At 42.4% G+C, this 19762-nt stretch overlaps 1 protein-coding gene across 9 annotated transcripts in view; it reads right to left on the reverse strand.

Annotated features, from left to right (window-relative positions):
• The window catches only part of AMMECR1 (AMMECR nuclear protein 1), a 144777-nt gene that overhangs the window by 90376 nt on the left and 34639 nt on the right, over positions 1 to 19762 (reverse strand). For all 9 annotated transcript variants that reach the window (XR_014784858.1, XR_014784856.1, XR_014784855.1 and 6 more), the window contains exon 2: positions 10637 to 10747. Coding sequence is in view for 5 of the 9 variants with exons in the window: in XM_084814144.1 (XP_084670270.1) it covers positions 10637 to 10747 (111 nt within the window). In the remaining 4 variants the exon portion in view is untranslated. The remainder of the gene's footprint in view (positions 1 to 10636; positions 10748 to 19762) is intronic.

The raw sequence follows: 19762 nt of genomic DNA on the forward strand, positions 1-19762 counted from the left end.
AGAAAGGACACATACATGGAAGGAGTCATATGTACAGATTACGTGCACAGGAGCCCTTCACACTTTGGCCATATGTGCAGCTGCCAGGGTGTGTGCGCGGCTCACAGGTGAAATCCTTGACAGCCCACTGTCAAGGTGTTCCCCTCCCCTCACAAAAATACACTGTAAGAATATGAGTAGAGAAAAACAGTTTATTCTTTTTCTAATGCCATTTTCGAACGTTCTACTGTTACTTCCTTTGAGTCCATAAACAAATGAGAAGCAAAATACATATGCTTATGAAATTCAAAAATATGTGTAATTTGTTCAAATTACGCCACAACTCAAAGACCTAAGTTGTTGTTGTTCAGTCGTGTCCGACTCTTCATGACCCCATGGACCATAGCATGCCAGGCCTTCCTGTCCTGCGCTCTCTCCCGGAGCATGCTCAAGTTCATATTTATTGCATCGGTGATGCTATCTAGCCATCTCATCCTCTGCCAAAGACCTAAGTAGCCTGGGACATCTGAATTAGTGTTTTCCCTCATACGTTCCTTTCCATTCCCTGGAAAATAATATCAGGAAACAAAACAAAGCCCTTCCTGTTAGGTGTCATCACCATATGAAGCAAGGGTGACCTATACTAGGACAGGGCATTTTTGGTGGTGGCCTGTTGTTTTTATCACTACCAAGGAAGATCAGCTAGATCTACTCAAGTGGCCTTTTAGAAGGACAGTAAAAACTTTTCTCTTTTCTCAGGCTACAGGGCTTTGGATTACTGTGATTTAGTGAGCACTGTTGGCGCCCATTTCTGGATACTCTTGAATGGCTGCCACTTTAATTATATTTAAAAATCGGTGCTACTTTCTGCATGTGATGGTAGAAAAGCAAGAGATTATATACGTTTATGACTGGACATCTTTCCTGCATACATGAGGTCCTGCAATAAGACAACCGTTAGCAAGGAATTTTAAGTGTGTCCGTTTCAAAACAAACACTGAAAATATAGGCTGGTCTACTAGTAAACGTTATAGAAATATTAATTTTATTTGGAAAATAGGCAGCAACAGTGTTTTGCTGTACTCCCTACTTCCAATATAAAACAATATTTTCATTGTTTAGCATCTCTACTAAAAAATAAATAAACTATTTAAATAGTTCATGTAATACAGGGGAATTTGAGTCATTTTTTACAATCCTGAAGTTAGGATGTAGATACAAATATTTTCTAAATAGCTCTAGAATTGTCCTCACATGCACACAAACAATCCTTTCTTTTAAAAAAAGTCAAGGGGCCATGAAGCAGTTAACTTTCAGGCCTCCTTGTTATTTTCCACTAATAATGTTTCATTAGTATGGGGTAGAAATTTGTATGGTTCGCATTTTAATGTGAAGCTACCTAATTCACACTTCCTGAACTGATGAGCAAACTGAAATGCAGTTATCCTTCGATATTCACACTTCTCCAAATTTTGTGCTGCAATTGTCCAATTAAAAAATTGCAAACTGATATGGAAACAGGACAGAACAGTCATAAGACTTGAAAAGAAACAAACATTGAGAGAAATAAACATTGAGAGTGCATGGGGTTGGACTCAATGGTCTTTTAGGCCCCTTCCAACCCTACTTTTCTATGATTCCTATGTTCAAAATATTTTCCTAAAAAGAACACCAGCATAGTGAAATAACAGTCAGTCGGGGCTACAGAGGGACTGCCTAAACAACATTTTTGTGGCTGATTTACCAGCTGGTTGTAAAATTGCAAGTTTTTTCATTGCTTAGATTTGCAGATTGTTAAAATTTTAATATAAATGATTTTGGGGGGACACGAAAAGAGGTCTGAGATTTAGTTACATGTAATGGAGGGAGTGATCCTATGGCCACTAGACACTGCCTAGAAGGCCATAGGATTTTTTGGTTTCTGGGAACTTAGGTCGGAGCTAGGGCTCCGAGCTTGGTTTCCAGAAACCACACTCCCTGCCCCTGCACAGCCAGCATGCTTGTCTCCATGCTGGCTACTTCTCCATGCTCAGAAACAAAGTGCATAGTGGGTGAAAAGAAGTGGAGACCACAAAAGCTGTGTTACGAGGCTTCCTATGTGGTGCCCCCCCCCCCCCAAGTCCCCAGCTAGATGTGTGAAATCATGCATCTAGCCAATTTTGTCTGCCTTGCACTGGATGGGCGTCAGCCTCCGAGTTTGGAGGCTGATGTCTATCTCCATAGGATTGTGCCCTTAAGTACATTTAATTTAAAAAAAATTTAATCAGTTGCTAAACAAATCAACTTTAAACCTTGGATTGTTTTTGTGGTTTGTTTAGCAAGCTAGAGTTTATTTTAAACCACAATTCCTGGTTCTCAACAAAGAGCAAAACAGGAATATGCTGAAGTGAAACATAAGCCTGGTTTATTCTTCCTTCCAGTCACATGGGCAAAGGGGGTGAGAGGATGCACAGGTTAATTTATGCTTGTGCACATAACCCTATGTTATGGTTTATAATTATGTGCCAAAGTGACCAAAGTGTGTGTGAAAAAGCCCAGTGTGTTTGAGGTATTATCACTCCTCCTTTGTGGCAACTGCTCTTAATACATTATTGTGCTCAAGCTATATTACCTAAGTTCTCTCCAAAAGCAATATCTTTTTAAAGTCTGCCCCTTTCATCTTTTTATGCTACCCCTTTTCTTTGGACTGCAAACGTACGTTGCTTAATCTGCTGAGTAAAAGTAAACTCCTAAAAACAGAAAAAATTAACAACAGAAGTTTAAATACATCAGGATTAAGAAACCACCCAGAACGGCAAGATGACTGTAAGATGAAAACAAGCGTAAAGGGAGTACTGAAGGATGACAGGGAAACGGCAGATGAACTGAATTAATCCCTATATCAGTCTTCACATCAGAGGGAAGCTAACACATACCACCAGAGAGAAAAAATGGCTCAGGAGGGGGTAACTGAAGAAGTGTGCCAGAGAGAAGTAACAAGCATGGTGTTATAGATATAAGCAACAAATTAAGAGATAACAAGTTGCTAGGACCAGCTGGCATCATCAAGAGAGATAAAGAACTGAAATGTGAGATTGTTGACCTATAAATAATTGCCAGTTTTTAAAATCAGCTTCCTTATTGAAGGATTGGAAGGTAGCCAATGTAATACTTGCTCTTCCAAATGAGGTCCAGATTACAGGCCTGTCGCAAGTAAGCTGGAGGAAAGTGTTGTTAAGGCTAGAACTGTTGGAGCTTGCTTGCTTGCTTGCTTATTTATTTATTACATTTATATCCTGCCTTTTTTCCTCCTTAAGGAACCCAAGACAGCGTTCATAGTCCTCCTCCTCCTCTCCATTTTATCCTCACAACAACAACCCTGTGAGGTGGGTTGGGCTGAGAGTGTGTGACTGGCCCAAAGTCACCCGGTGAGCTTCCATGGCCGAGTGGGGACTAGAACCCGGATCTCCCAGCTCCCAGTCCAACACTTTCACCACTACACCACATTGGCTCTCTTTGCTGAGAGATAATCTGCATGGCTTTCCAAATGGAAGTCTTGACAAACTAACACAGCCTTCCCCAACCTGGTGCCCTCCAGATGTGCTGGACTGTGACTCACAGCATCCTCCAACCAGCCATGCTTTAGCTCTGCTGGGATAAAGAAAGACTGGAGAGAGAGAGAGAGAGAGAGAGAGAGAGAGAGACTTTAAAGTATTTTTTAAAAATAGATGTGTTGGACTACAACTCACAGCTGGCTGGGGGATGCTGGGAGTTGTAGTCGAACACCCCTGGAAGGCACCAGGCAGTTTGGAGAAGGCTGTATTAAGTTTTTACAATTCCTTGAGAGTACAAATAGGCATGTATAACAGAAGGGCCCCTCAAGAAAGGTTTCAGAAGAACCCTAGGCTGGTTTCAGATTTTACAACTGCAGCTTTATTGCTGCTGAAAACCCACATTTGTGTGGCAGGAACTTCACTTCACAGTTCTAATATATAAGGGGCAACCACACTGGCAGGTTGAAACCAAAACAAACTGTTTTATTTTTCTAAATGCCAGAAGCTGGAGCATAAGACTATCCATGGGTACTAGTCATGATGACTATATCTTACCTCCAGTTTCAGAGTGTGCCTCTGAATCCCAGTTGCTGAGGAACACGAGAGGGAGGATAGCATTGCACTCATGTCCTGCTTGTGGGGTTCACGTAGGCATCTGGTTTGCCACTCTGGAAACAGGCCTTTGGTCTGATCTAATAGGACTCTATTTATGTTCATAACCCTGAGTTAGCTGGTGAAACAGACTGCAGCAGGCTCAGGAACAAAGCATCAGGACATCTTCATGCAATGCTTAAATAAGGCAGCAGATGAAATCCACCGCAACAAGATGCTAGGGTTACTGCTAGCACAGAGAGCTTTTAAAATGGGTTAGACCAATTCACAAAGGAAAGGTCTTATCAGTGGCTGTTACCAATTACTAGAGATGGCGGAGAATTTCTCCCCGAAACTTCGGGGGGCTGAGCGCCAATGTGTTCGGCCCCCCGAACAAGTTTCGGGGAGAAATTCTCCGCCCCCCCGCCCCCCCCCCCGGGACGGGACTTACCTTTGGCGAATGTCCCTCCCGGCGGCGGGTCCGGCCGGCGGTTCGTCGGGTCTTCGTCTGGGGCGGGAGCGGCAGCCGGTCTTTCGACCGGCTGCCACCGCCGCCATTCCAATAAAAGAAAAAAAAACAAAACGCCCCCGTGATAGGCTACGTGACGATTAACGTAGCCTATCACGGCTAGATATGCAAAGTCAGCCGTGATAGGCTACGTAAATCGTCACGTAGTCTATCACGGGTGACTTAAAAAAAAAGCGCGTACGGATAATGGCGGCCCCCATAGGGAGCCGCCATTCCCGTTCCTTATTTGGTCGCTGTAGTCTACGTAAAGATTATGTAGACTATGGCGAAAATAAGGGCAACGCTATTTGCGTTGCCCTTATTTTCGCCGTAGTCTACGCACAGATTTACATAGACTACAGCGACCAAATAAGGAACGCGAATGGCGGCTCCCTATGGGGGCCGCCATTTGCGTATGCCTTTTTTTTGTAGATTTTTGTAGACTTTGCAGATCTAGCCGTGGTAGGCTACGTTAATCGTCACGTAGCCTATCACGGGGGTGTTTTTTTTTTTTTAACTTTTAATTTCGCAGCCGGGCGAGGCGAGGCGCCTCCTCCCTGGCCTGAATTTCGGCTGGGCGAGGCGGGAAGCCTCCCCCCCGGCCTGAATTTCGGCCGGGCGAGGCGGGAAGCCTCCCCCCCCCGGCCTGAAGTTCGCGGGGGGAGCAGCGAAGCGCCTCCCCCCCCACCGCAAAAAGCTGCGAGACCAGGTAAGTGACTTTCGTGCACCCCTACCAATTACTGTCCAATTGCCAGATGCTGAGGGCTAGCCATAGAGGATGGCGATTTTAATCTTGCTCTCCATGTGCACTTTGCAGGGTTTCACAGCTGGCCACTGCTGGATCTGAAGTAGATTCTTGTGAGTAGGAACAGGAACAACTTGTTTGGTACTGTTGCGACCTTTGACCCTTTGGTCTTATCCAGCAAGGCAATTCTTACGCTGTACTTACTGCCTTGTTGGTCTTATTTACCGTGGTTTCCAAAGAAGGTTTGTGTCTTGGGGAAAATATACAGTGTTACAGCAAATAAACTCAAATAGATAACTACACTGTAGCCATTAGTCTACATTATTAGGGAAAACCACTAAACCATTCAGGTATGACCTAAATCATATCACTTATGAATATACAGTGGAGGTGAGGAATAGATTTCAGGGATTAGACCTGATAGACAGAGTGCCTGAGGAACTATGGATGGAGGTCCGTAACATTGTTCAGGAGGCAGCAACGAAATCCATCCCAAAGAAAAAGAAATGCAAGAAAGCCAAGTGGCTGTCTGATGAGGCTTTACAAGTAGCTGAGGAAAGAAGGGAAGCGAAAAGCAAGGGAGAAAGGGGAAGATATATCCAACTGAATGCAGAGTTCCAGAGAATCGCAAGGAGAGACAAGAAGGCCTTCTTAAATGAACAATGCAAAGAAATCGAGGAAAACAACAGAATGGGAAAGACTAGAGATCTCTTCAAGAAAATCGGAGATCTCAAGGGAACGTTTTGTGCAAAGACGGGCATGATAAAAGACAAAGAAAGCAGGGACCTAACAGAAGCAGATGAGATTAAGAAGAGGTGGAAAGAATACACAGAAGAACTATACAGGAAAGATCTGAATGTCCCTGATAGCCATGACAGTGCGGTCACTGAACCTGAGCCGGACATCTTCGAGAGTGAAGTCAAGTGGGCCTTAGGAAGCATTACTAACAACAAAGCTAGTGGAGATGACAGTATTCCAGCTGAGCTATTTAAAATCCTAAAAGATGATGCTGTTAAAGTGCTGCATTCAATATGCCAACAAATTTGGAACACTCAACAATGGCCGCAAGACTGGAAAAGGTCAGTTTACATTCCAGTTCCAAAGAAGGGCAACGCCAAAGAGTGTTCAAACTACCGCACAATTGCACTCATTTCGCATGCCAGCAAGGTGATGCTCAAAATCCTACAAGCTAGGCTTCAGCAGTATGCGAACCGAGGACTACAGGAAGTACAAGCTGGGTTTCGAAGAGGCAGAGGAACTAGAGATCAAATCGCCAACATTTGCTGCATCATGGAGAAAGCAAGAGAATTCCAGAAAAACGTCTATTTCTGCTTCATTGACTACGCTAAAGCCTTTGATTGTGTGGATCACAACAAACTGTGGCAAATTCTGAAAGTGATGGGAGTACCAGACCACCTTACCTGTCTCCTGAGAAACCTGTACGAGGGTCAAGAAGCAACAGTAAGAGCCAGACATGGAACAACCGAGTGGTTCAAAATTGGGAAAGGAGTATGACAAGGCTGCATATTGTCACCCTGCTTATTTAACTTATATGCAGAGTACAACATGAGAAACGCCAGGTTGGATGAATCACAGGTCGGAATTAAGATTGCTGGGAGAATTATCAATAACCTCCGATATGCAGACGATACCACCCTAACGGCAGAAAGCGAAGAGGATCTAAAGAGCCTCTTGTTGAAGGTGAAAAAGGAGAGTGCAAAAGCTGGTTTGAAACTCAACATTAAAAAAACTAAGATCATGGCATCTGGCCCTATCACTTCCTGGCATATAGAAGGGGAAGAAATGGAAGCAGTGACAGATTTTATTTTCTTGGGCTCCAAGATCACCGCAGACGGTGACTGTAGCCATGAAATTAAAAGACGCTTGCTCCTTGGGAGGAAAGCTATGGCAAACCTAGACAGCATAGTAAGAAGCAGAGACATCACCTTGCCGACAAAGGTCCGTCTAAGCAAAGCTATGGTTTTCCCAGTAGTAATGTATGGCTGTGAGACCTGGACTATAAGGAAGGCTGAGCGCCGAAGAATTGATGCTTTTGAACTGTGGTGCTGGAGAAGACTCTTACGAGTCCCCTGGACTGCAAGGAGGTCAAATCAGTCAGTACTAAAGGAAATCAACCCTGAGTGCTCATTGGAAGGACAGATACTGAAGCTCAAATATTTTGGCCACCTAATGCGAAGAGAAAACTCTCTGGAAAAGACCCTGATGCTGGGAAAGACTGAAGGCAAAAGGAGAAGGGAACGGCAGAGGATGAGATGGCTAGATAGCATCACCGATGCAATGAATATGAACTTGAGCACGCTCCGGGAGAGAGCGCAGGACAAGAAGGCCTGGCATGCTATCGTCCATGGGGTCACGAAGAGTTGGACACGACTGAACGACTGAACAACAACAACAAGCCATTAGTCAGACTGGAGGGTATTTCCCACAGCCTACCCCGGCCTGAATGAGAGACTTTAATATGGACACAGCATCTGCACTAATCTTGCTTGCAAAATACGTCTTATGAATCATTTTGACTGCAGAGCAGAAGGTATCTTACCACTAACAGTCTACTCTATGACAAACCTAAAGCAGAAAAATCAATTTTGCCTTCTTAAGCATGGAGTTGCATTCACCAGTGTACTTAAGCAGATGAGCATCCCTTGTTGTGATAGCAACTAATATTAGAAGGAATATGGGGATAAACAATAAAAAGAATGATTTTTTTTCTAACTTCATAGTAGCAGCATATCCTTGACTAAGACTGGAAAAAATACTTCTGACTCTAAGAAGCCAACACCAGATCTATAGATACCAGCCCTGTGAACACACTTCAGAGTCCAAGGCACCACAACAAATATCCAGGTGTTAGACAATTATGTACCTGGGAGGCTTCTTCAGCTTTGCCCTTCACCTTCAGAAATGAAAGACAAATTAAAGGGATTGTCTTTGCTGTTTGCTTTGCTTAGTCTGATATTGTTCCCAATTAAAGAGTCACAGACTGATACAATCAACTGTCAGACAGAGTAATAGCCCAGGAACAGACAACAGGAGGCCCATAGGCTAGCCTGCAGAGCAATTTCATCCTTAAAAAAATCCTTTAAAGTCCATTTCAATTTTTTATGTCCAGTCTTTCTTTATCCAAGCAGAACTATCAAAATTTAATAAAGATGTCATTAAAAATTACACTCCAAGATTCATTGTAAGTTAAAGAAAATCATTTCCAAAAGTCGTACATGCACATAAGAGAGACTGATTATCCCTTGCACTGTTTCAAATGTCATAATGCCCTGGCCTATAGCAGCTTGGAGAAGTTATGAATCAGAAGTACCATCATTCCCTTTAATAGGTGCTCAGCTCAATAACCTGAGCTTGCTATCAGTTTGGAAAAGAAACAGGTCTTTAAGGGTGCGGTTTTTACATGCTCAGGAGACTGTTGGGTACACAAAAGTATACAGGTTTGTAAATTAACAAATAAAAACAAACAAACCCCCAAACAACCTGACAAGCACCTGTGAGCTTCCAGTCTGTACAGAATGAGGTGACAGTTGAGAACAGAGTGGGATAAGTAAATATGAAACTGACCTGATCAAGCCCCTAACAGGTTAAGGTAAGTATCCTGGAGGAAAGGGGTGGATCAGGATTGAGGGATATGTACCATGATATTAAAAGCAAACACACAAACTTACTTCCTTGTGCAATATAGGAATGGTACGTTTTCCCTTTGCCAAACAACCATTCCCACCCATGCCTCCCCCCAACAAGAACACTATGTAGCTATAAAAAGCTCACACTTGGGACTCACAGTCCCAGAGCGCTCTAGCACTAAAAGAACATAGAAACATGCATTATACAAGGCCACACCACTGGCTCATCTAGCCCAGTATTGTCTATTCTGATTGGCAGAGGCTCTCCAAGGACCCAGGCAGAATTTCACACATCACCTGCTACCTTTTAGCACAGCAGGGGAAGGCCTCCAGAGGGTGGGGGAAGACACCTTTCCCCCCCTCCCCGAGCCCAGCAAGACCTGAACAGGATTACTGGGCTCCTATTCCAGGCTTGCTGAACTAGAGTACTCCTCTTAGGGGTTAGGAATGCATTGCAATATTTTATTCATTCATTCATTCATACATACATACATACATACAACATTTGTATACTGCTCCACATCCAAAGCAGATTCCGGAGCAGTGAACAAAACAGTAAAAAGACAAAAAGATTAAAACACCGTCATTAAAATTATTCTTTTTAAAAACAGAATGCCAATAAAAACCGTGGCTGGTCAGTTAAGGAAGGCTTCCTGGAACAGGAAGCAACCCAGTGTTGGTGCTTGCCTGACCTCCAGGGGCAGGGAGTTCCAAAGAAAGGAGGCCACCACACTTAAGGCTCTTCTCCTGGTGGACTCCAATTAGGCTATAGGTCCATCTGAAACCACCAGGAGCATGTCCCACGTGTATAATTTAAATGTAAAAACAATTTTGTGATTGACACCAGTGTGGCCAACTGTCTCATGCAATAGGATTCCAGCCCCTGGACTAACTACTGGAGTCTGAAGAGGCTACACAACCAGAGAAGGCAGCCATCTCTGCTCTAGTGCACCCATTCTTCAGAAAACAAAAAATACATAGAAAAATCCAAGAGAGACTAAATTCAAGAACAGCTACTAATGCTATTGCTTTATTATTATGTACTGACCACTGCACTAAAAAAACAGAAAGCAAAATACTAAGATGATTCAATCTAGTTGTGATTCACAGGTGATATCACATGCTAGAGAAGGGAGGGGTTCTTACCACTTACCTCCCTAGTCCAGCAGCTTCCCACTCAAGAGCAAGATGTGGCTGAAAAATAACATGTAATGGAAATGTGTAGGATTCAGTTAATTGCAGCTGATTGGAAGCACCTGCTGAAGAAGAGGTGAGAATACCTGCTGTTTTAGAATTTTGAACATGCCCATCCAAAATTTAGACAAACACACTGATGTTTTCCCTCATGTTCTGGCCTCAAGTTAAAAAAATAAATAAAATTGGAAATTGTCTGTCTTTTGGAGAAAAATGTTATGATAGAGGTCAGTTATAAATAAGTCACGGAGTATTTTAGGCTACCCAAATGAAACCGTTGACAAGGTTTGGGGGCAACAAGCCTGGGGCATCAAGAGTTGAGAAAATCTTATTGAGCAGCGGAAGACAGAAATTCCATCTGATCGGTTTAGCAGCATTAACAGAGATAAATGATCACCTACATGTGCAAAGTTAAGAGAACAAAACCCCAAAATCTTACCTAGTAAGCGTGTACTCCCTGAGTCCTGAATGCAGGTTCATGGCAGAAAAGGTACCTATACATCCACGCAATCGTTTGTCTCGACCAATCTTCCACGTTACGAAAAGCGGGCTGTTTTAGGGGAGGGAAAAAAGGAGAACATGAGAGAAGTTCTGACAGCGATCAAATTGAGTCACACGCTCCATACTTGAAAATCAAAACTGTACCTGTGAAATGCTGTTAGCTGTATTACTATAAATATGCCTTAAGGTTCATTGCACATACCGCTGAGAATACAGGTGTAAAAAAATACAGTACTGGCCACAAAAAGGATAGCGGAAGAGGACAGCTAATTCCCTTTTGAATACCTCTCCAATTTCCTAAAAACCATCACTAGGATGCAAGACACATTTCACTGCACCTGATTATAGGAAGAATATTTCTGCATTGGTCCTCATTAGCAAACCACAGGGCAACGCATTTAAAATGTTTGGGACCAGTTGCAATGCACTCTCTGTAGACTTTCAGTGGAAAACTAGTGCCTTCGCCTCTATTCTACACTCTTTCTTTCTTTCTTTCTTTCTTTCTTCTTTCTTTCTTAAGGGTGGCAAACAAGATGCCAATTAAAATTAATGGGGCCTCGACATACCTACCAACCCTGACCAAATATCTCTTACCGCAACAAGCTCGGGCCTTGTTTAGCTTGCAGAACCAGTAGCACTCTTTAGATGCAGTTACACCTGGCAATGTCACTTTTGCTACTTGTTGAGTTCCATCAGCTTCTCTTCCCATACATCCGTTTTAGCCTGCTCTCCTCAACTACTTTTAGTCAACATTCAAAAAGATATTCCATGAAACCAGGTGCTCCACAAAAGCAGTGGCACTCAAAGCTTCACCCCAGCTCCATCCACGTTCCCCACTTAAGTCCACTCATTCAAATTCCACCCACCTTCGCCCCCAAACTGTGTATAATAGCCAATGCATTGGTGAGAAGGAGATCTGGAACTTAGCTTCTCATATTCCCATCCACAGCACTATCCCTGTGACTTTGATGGCTGCCTGACTGTCAAAACCTCAGCAAGTGACGCTTTCCCAAAAAGTACATTTCCATGTAATGGAATTTTAGCTGGTAGATGACTGGCAGAGTAACAAATTTCAACATCTGTTAAAAATCCTTGTCAGAAAAAACTTGGCAACCAATGCTTGGATTCGATGAAAGTCAAGCAAGCATAGAAAATGACTAGGCCCCAACTACAAATAGAACAGGCAACTAAATAAAATAAGTGGTCATGTTATAGTCAAGTGAAAACAGGCAAATGAATATACTTTCACCCACTTACGATGCACTAAACTGCATGAACCTGCCAAGTAATTAAGATCTCCTGAAGCCCTGCTCCGGGTGCCCCATCTTTGGAGGTCAAGAGGGTGATAACTAGAGAGAGGATTCTTTCTGTGGGGCCACCCTGATTGTGGGAACACTCTCTCCTCAAATGTCAGCTGTTACTTACTCTGTACCAGGTTGAAACTATTTTACTTGCCCAGGCTTTGAACAAACAGCAAGGTTGATTTTAGTGCTGCTTTTGAGATTTTGTTTTATGCTCTATTCTGAGTGCTACTAATTTTATTGGGATTGTTTTAGCAGTAATAATGTATTTTAATTATATTTTTATGCCTCTTTTGGCAGCTGACCACGCTGGAGTGGGATATCAATTGTATGAATTTTAGCTATTACTTAGGAATGTTTGGTATGATGTATGCATTTGACACATATACTTGTTGTTCTTATTTTCATTTGCTTAGTTATTCAATTATACATATAATTGGGGGAAATAAAAGGGGGGATTGTGGGAAAGAGGAAATGGGATTTGTTTATGTATACACTCAACAAATATTTCAATAACATGTTAATAACAAAAAAGAGGGATGTAAATAAATAAATGACCACTCTGGAGGGAAGCAAATCTATACTTTTGACATCACATTTCAACCAATACTCTCATCCCTATATCACATATTTCATGAATGATGCACACACATCTATTAACCCTCCACAGGTGGAGACAACTGGCTACGCGCAAGTGCAAACCAGAGTGTGTCGCCATGAAGGAGAGACGGCCACGGAATTTTCCCAACATGCTGAATGCAACCCCATCCATATTGACCTGTGACATCATCATGACATGTTGCACAGCTGCTGCTATGGTAAAACCGTATGGAGTCTCTAATGTTTGATAAGAATCCTCACCCACATGGCAGGATGCAACAAAGTCTTAGGGAAGCACCTAGGGAGCAAGTGGGCAAAATGTGGAGGTGATCCACAAAATCTAATGTCATCAGGGGCACAAGAACATAAGAGCAGCCTGCTGGATCAGACCAGTGGCCTAATTAGTTCAGCTAATTAGTTTAGTTCAGCTAATTAGTTCAGCTAATTAGTTTCCCACACTGGCCAACCAGATACCCCCCTGGGGAGCCCACAAGAAGGGCTTGAAGGCAACTGTTATCTTCTATGCCAGCTAAAAGAGTCTCTTACCCACCCTGCTGTTTACTGATCTTAGGTGTTACAATAATGGTCTAATGCTAATAAACTAAAAGACTCAATATACGGGACTGCTTTGCCAGTGTTCAGAAATAGCCTAAAGCTGATGTCCCCAATTTTCTACAAGGGAAGCAGGAAAAAGTTCAGGTTTATGCGAATTGCATTCAAGTCTGCACAAAAAGGAAATGCTCCCACTCCTTGAGTCAAAGCCATGGTCAGCAGAGAGCCTTGCTTTAGAAACCTGAGTAGAGCAAAGGCCCTTCATAACAATGCCAGCTCTTCACTGTGAATGCACCAATCTGCTGAAGTGTAAAAAGCACTGCTGCTCAGAGTTCAGCATAAGGCAAAAATCAGTCTTGTAAATCCATGATGTCAGGCACAGAAAACCCTTTAACACAGACCACACTAGCAGTGCAAGCATTAAAAGAAACCCCGTTGCAATAAAGTTTCCCGAGCTGAGGGATGAAACAAAACTCTGTAAAACTGCCCAAAGCTCTGGAATGCCTGCAACAGCCAACCAGAAACTTTTAATGATTTCGTCATGAACTTCAGCATAACTTAAAAGCTCCAGTTAGGGGCCCACAAATGATGGTTGGCCTGGAATGCAACTGCAGGGACAACCGTCTGCCCTCCTCCCCAGTTCCAAGCCAAGCTTTGGCTTGTCCCTGGTATGTTAAGGCTCAGAACACTGCGAGATGTGTTGCTGTTTTCTGATCTTTTCAAAAGCAACTGCAAGAGCTGAGAAATTCCCCTGCCCTTCTCTGGATTTCTGGAGAAGGATGGGGGAATCCTGCCAGAATAGATTTTAAAAAATGGGCATGCAAATGGTGAACTGGGAAATGTTTTGGTGGAAGCTTGACTCTCATGGCTTCAGAAATGTATTTTAAAAGGAAGCCGTAGATCACTGTTTCCTTTCTTTAAACAAACAGAAGAGGTTTTGCTGGTAAATGTGCTCTGAATTAGAGCACAATTCTACCAACACTAATGCTTATGTTCATCAGTGCTTGAAATCCCTGTAAGTAATCATGTATCTGAAACCACCCCACGTCTAAGTATGGAGCATGCTTTATTTACCTTTCCATTCATGCATCACATGTCTCTCCTACAGCAGTAAGTGAAGAGAATCTGTAATAATAGAATCATAGAATCATAGAATAGTAGGGTTGGAAGGGGCCTATAAGACCATCAAGTCCAACCACCTGCTCAATGCAGGAATCCAAGTCAGAGCATCCCTGACAGGTGGCTGTCCAGCCTCATCTTGAATGCCTCCAGTGTGGGAGGGCCCACCACCTCCCTAGGTCATTGGTTCCATTGTCGTATTGCTGTAACTGTCAGGACGTTTCTCCTGATGTTCAGCCGGAATCTGGCTTCCTGTAGCTTGAGCCCATTATTCTGTGTCCTGCACTCTGGGATGAATGAGAAGAGATCCTGGCCTTCCTCTCTGGGACAACCTTTCAAGTACTTGAAGAGCGCTATCCTATCTGCCCTCAGTCTTCTCTTCTCAAGGCTAAACATGCCCAGTTCTTTCAGTCTCACCTAGTAGCGCTTTGTTTCCAGTCCCCTGATCATCTTTGTTGCTCTCCTCTGAACCCTCTCCAGTTTGTCTGCATCCTTCTTAAAGTGCGGTGTCCGGAGCTGGACACAGTACTCCAGATGAGGCCTAACCAGTGCTGAGTAGAGGGGAACTAGTACTTCACAGGATTTGGAAGCTATATTTCAATTAATGCAGCCCAAAAGAGCATTTGCCTTTTTTGCAGCCATATCACAATGTTGGCTCACATTCAGCTTGTGATCGACAACAATTCCAAGATCCTCCTTGCTTGTAGTATTGTTGAGCCAAGGATCCCCCATCTTGTAACTGCATACAACAGCTTGTATTGTACATAACTGTAACAATAGATTTAGCTCTATGTTAACTATCTGTCCATAATTTCTAAACACCGATCATTTAAGAAGGGATATTTTTAAAGGTCAGGATAGGTCACATGCGGTATTAAGAGACAGCGAACTAAGGGAGTGGCAGCTATTTTGCTGCCGTGGCTGGCTGGTGGGCAAAGATAGAGCAGTTGGGCTATCGGGTGTGAGAACAAGGGGAAAAAATGTTCTTGATGTAAATGAATGGCCAATTATTTCCTATTACTTGCTATTGCTCAGCTGCTTGTATAGTACTTTCATGTATACATTCTGCCTGTGTATGCATACACTGATTTAATTTGGGGATTAGTTTAAATTTGTATGAATATTTGTCCTCTGTAGAGGAGCTTTACTCTGCTGGTTGTCATTCTGTTTTAAACTTTTAAAGGTTTTATATTATTGTTTATCAAATGGCATTTGAAGGTTTTAATCACTGTGAACTGCCCAGACAGCTTTGGCTATTGGGCAGTATAGAAATGAAATAAATAAATAAATTTAAAATCAGAAATTAATGCAAGCTGGCCAGGAGATACTAACATTTTATAGTTTGTGTCCAATGGATGCTACTGAACACTGAATTCACGACTGTATACAAGGTGTTATCTCAAATCAAATTCTAGGTCTTTAGTTCCATTTCCTCATACTACATGCCGTTTAAAGAAACCATATATTAATTTAATATTAGATTAAAGAAAATAATTAAAAGGTATGCTGATGAGTCTCCCTTGGAACAGAGTTTCATTACTGTGATGCCAAAACTGAGAAGGGCTTCCTGCTGCTCCCCCCCCCCCAATACTTCAGTGGCAGATGGAATCAGGATCATATGTGCCATATGGGAGAAAACATTGCCTAGGATGTGTTGGGTCCAGGTTTCATAGGTAAGCACCAGCACTTGAGTTGTCCTGGACACTAACAATCACTAACTGGCTTGTGCAAGCAGTAGCTTGGATAGAGTTACTAAGGGGCTGGAGGTAAAACACCCCAATTATACCATAAATCACTATACCTCGTGTAAATCATGTGTTGGAAAACCTGACCACCAAATGATAATGCAGCATTCCCCTAAATTGCTGTGTATGTCCCTAGAGGTATTTTATGTCCACAGCTTGAAACATCTAGTGTTCTAATACATTATGGCAGTGGTTTCCAAACTCTCTCACTTCAGGGAAACCTTTCCACAATGACTCATCTGCCGAGGTTTCCCTGCATGTTGCAGAGAATTTTGGGATAAGATCTAGGTCACAAAGGACTGGGAGCCAGGCCTGTCGGGCCTCTCTACTGCTTCATGTAAACTGAAAGTATATCCTAGAGAACTCCCAACACTCCACTGTCACTGCACATTTTAGGGGGTGGTTGGCAGTGGTGGAAGAAACATATCTGAAGGAAGCAGATCTTTTTCACTGAGGGACTGAGGAACTGCTACTCGGGTTTCAAAGAATCCCAGGGATTGCTGAACACAGTTTGCAAACCACTGCCATAGGCAACAATATCAGCTCTAAATAGAATCCCATTGTAATTCCATCAGAGTTCCTACTCTGGATAAGAATTTTTGGGAACTGATACATCGTCTCTATATCTTGTTTTCAACCTGTGGCTTTGTTTTTACTATGTTATTTTTTAGGAATGGGATCCCACTAAGACATTATTCTGCGTCAGAATATTAGAGAGGTTTGAATAAGACCCTAAGTGGATCCAAGGAAGTTTTTTCTTCTTCTTTCAAACTAATATTCAGTTCTTTTTACTGCAGTCAATCAATCAATCATTTATTTATCTTATTTAAAACATTTGTATCTTGCCCTATTATCTAAGATCTCAGGGTGGCATACAAATAAAATCAATTGTTTTATTTAAAACAATAAATAATAACAGCTAAAACATATTCAACCATTAAACAAGCTAATACCAATTATAATCTAACACAGTTAACACAGTGTGCTACTTCAGGGAATGCATTTAGCCCTCAAAGGCTTTGGTAAAAAGCCATGTTTTTACTTGGCGCTAAAATGAAACCAATATATGTGCCAATTGGGCCTCCAAAGGGAGGGCATTCTACAACTAGGGTGCCACAGCAAAGAAGGCCCTCTCCCATGTCCCACCATAGTGTATGTCTCGCACTGGTGGGACGCAGAGGAGGGCCTCGCCAACATATCTCAGTCCTTGGGCAGGCATATATAGGGAGAGGCACTCCCTCAAATATCAAAGTCCCAAGCCGCTTAGGGCAATCAATCACTGAAAGTTTATTTTATAGTCACAGACCTGTTTTTTGTTGCAGTCAACAAAGAAAACTAACATTTCAAGGATTAATGTTTTGAATACACATGGTAGGGGTGGGCAACCTCATGCCTGAGGGCCAAATCTGGCCCCCCTGAGGTCCCAGGTTTCCTTAGATGGCTCCACCCCTTCCCTTGGCCCCACCCTCTTTCTCCCAACCACTGATCATTTGGTGGTTTCCCAGCTTTTCTGCAGTTTTTTCCCCATTCTAAAAGGTTGAAATGTCTCTCCTAAGGCTGTTACAGGCAGCATGAGCTTTAAGCTACAATAGACTAGTATGTTTGGCATTTCTGGATCCACCCCTTTTGGCTTTTGCCCTGCCCCCTTGCCTTTTGCCCCGCTCACAACATGGCTCCCGAGAGCTTCTCTGAAATAGAATTCAGCCCTCAGGCTGAAAAAGATTCCCCCACCCCTGACTTATGGAATACTTTTTGGAAGGGATCATTGTCCTCCAATTGCTGTATAAAACCTGAAGGCAAGGAAAGAGAACTACTGAGAAGTTCCAGATGCTCCCATCGCTGTCTCATGATTAAGCACTTTATTTCTGTAGAGTTAATACCACTGTAAGCATTCCCCTTGTTAATGTGTTACGACAAATTCCATAAACTGTACCAGTGACCTACTTTTATACAATGTCACTGGAGGTACTCTAAAAAGCAAAGAAGTGCAAGCTATTTTAGTAGTCAGCCAGCCATCACAAGAACAAATCATCCAGACTCCCACCAGCAAGTGCCTGAACTATCCTTCTGTGCAGGGGACACTGAATGTGACTGGACATATGCAGTGCAGGTGGTGCTGTACACATTCAATGATGCAAATGTTTTTAGGGGAAAAAACTTACATTAATGGATTTTGCTTATCCACATGAACCAACAGGCTGCATGCTAACCTACCTACAAATTTAGGCATCTTCCCAGACAATGAAGAATTTATATCTGTATAAATGCCAGTTCCCAATATATAGTCACATAAAATGTGTATTTTAAATGAGTGTATTTTTAAAAAATATAAAAAATGTGTATTTTTTAAATGAATACACATTTTATCTGTATAAAAGCCAGTTCCCAACATATAGTCACATAATCAAGAAACCCAGCTTTTGGTTTAGAGTGCAAAGCATTTGAAACACACTGACCCAGCACTGGTGCTGCTTTTAATGTTTTAAACTGTTTTTAAAGTTTTCACATTTTTTTAAAGTTTCATACATTTTATATGTTTTTTAATTGTTGCATGCATTAATTCTAAGTCGCTTTGGGGGGACTATTTGGGCAAAAAGGCGATTTATAAATATCATCATTATCATTGCCAGGGCAGGGGGAAGGAGTAAAGGCCATAGTAAAGTAACAAAACTTTGAAAGGGAAAGACTAGAGATCTCTCATTTAAAATACACATGCGTGTGCAAAATTACCTGGGGCTTTTATCAGGCTGACAACCCAATCAATGCTGGGTTCCATCACATTCTAGTATAAGAAAGAAATATTTCTGGGTGGAGCTATGCAGAAAAGCATTTGGTGTGACAGGCTATTCGTTCCTCATCCTCTTCTGTTATTCAGTCGTCTGGTTCATATAACAAAACCATATCTTGGCCATTAGAAAATGTGTTGCAGCCCTGGGGGCAACCACCAAGACTGGAGTAACCCAATAGTATCAAAATGAGGCCAACTCACATTACTCTGCCTCCAAACCAGAATTAACTACAGTTTGAACTGGGTTGTAGTCTGTTCTAGATTTAGGGGGAAACCATGACTGCTAATAGTAATGCTTCATGTACAGTATTTCAGCTGTCACAGCAAACGATGGTTACTACAAACCAGAAAGTGGAGAAAGAATCAGCATGCATGAAAGAAAGGCGTTTACAAAGTCAGAGTGCCAAAGCATGGTTTGGACATGATGTCTGATCTAGGCCTCTGAATATCCTGAAGTATCATTTCACAGAACTCCTCCAAAGATACTGCCAAAATTTACTAGACGCAAATGTTTTTAGACATGGCCAAACAAATCCACCCTGTCTTTGCTTCTCTTGTACAAATGGTGAGAAGTTGCTACCATGGACACTAGCATTTGCTCTTTCATGGCTGTAAAGAAACCAAACTCCAGACAGGCAACTTCTCCACACAGCACATTCTTTCAGACATTGTTCAAAGGGTTCAAAGCAGCTAAACTGGGCAGATTTTAGGATAGACCAAAATACCGATTTATAGTACGCTTACTGGCCTTCTTCCAAAAAGACAGCCAAGAGAAAACCTTATTAACACAAGCCTATGAAAAAACGGAAGTGCACACACTTAAAACATCTGAATCCAGCATCAAAAAAGCTGTTTAAAAGTTTAACAGGGGATTAAAATGTAATCTCCCTTTTGCAAGATGACTGTAAGCAAAACCAACAATTGCTGGAGTCTGCATGCTGCTCTAGTGCTTTGGCTGT

This window comes from Heloderma suspectum, chromosome 9 (assembly GCF_057233095.1).
Source record: "Heloderma suspectum isolate Gila_16-S chromosome 9, 16-S_ref, whole genome shotgun sequence".
Lineage (NCBI taxonomy): Eukaryota > Metazoa > Chordata > Lepidosauria > Squamata > Helodermatidae > Heloderma > Heloderma suspectum.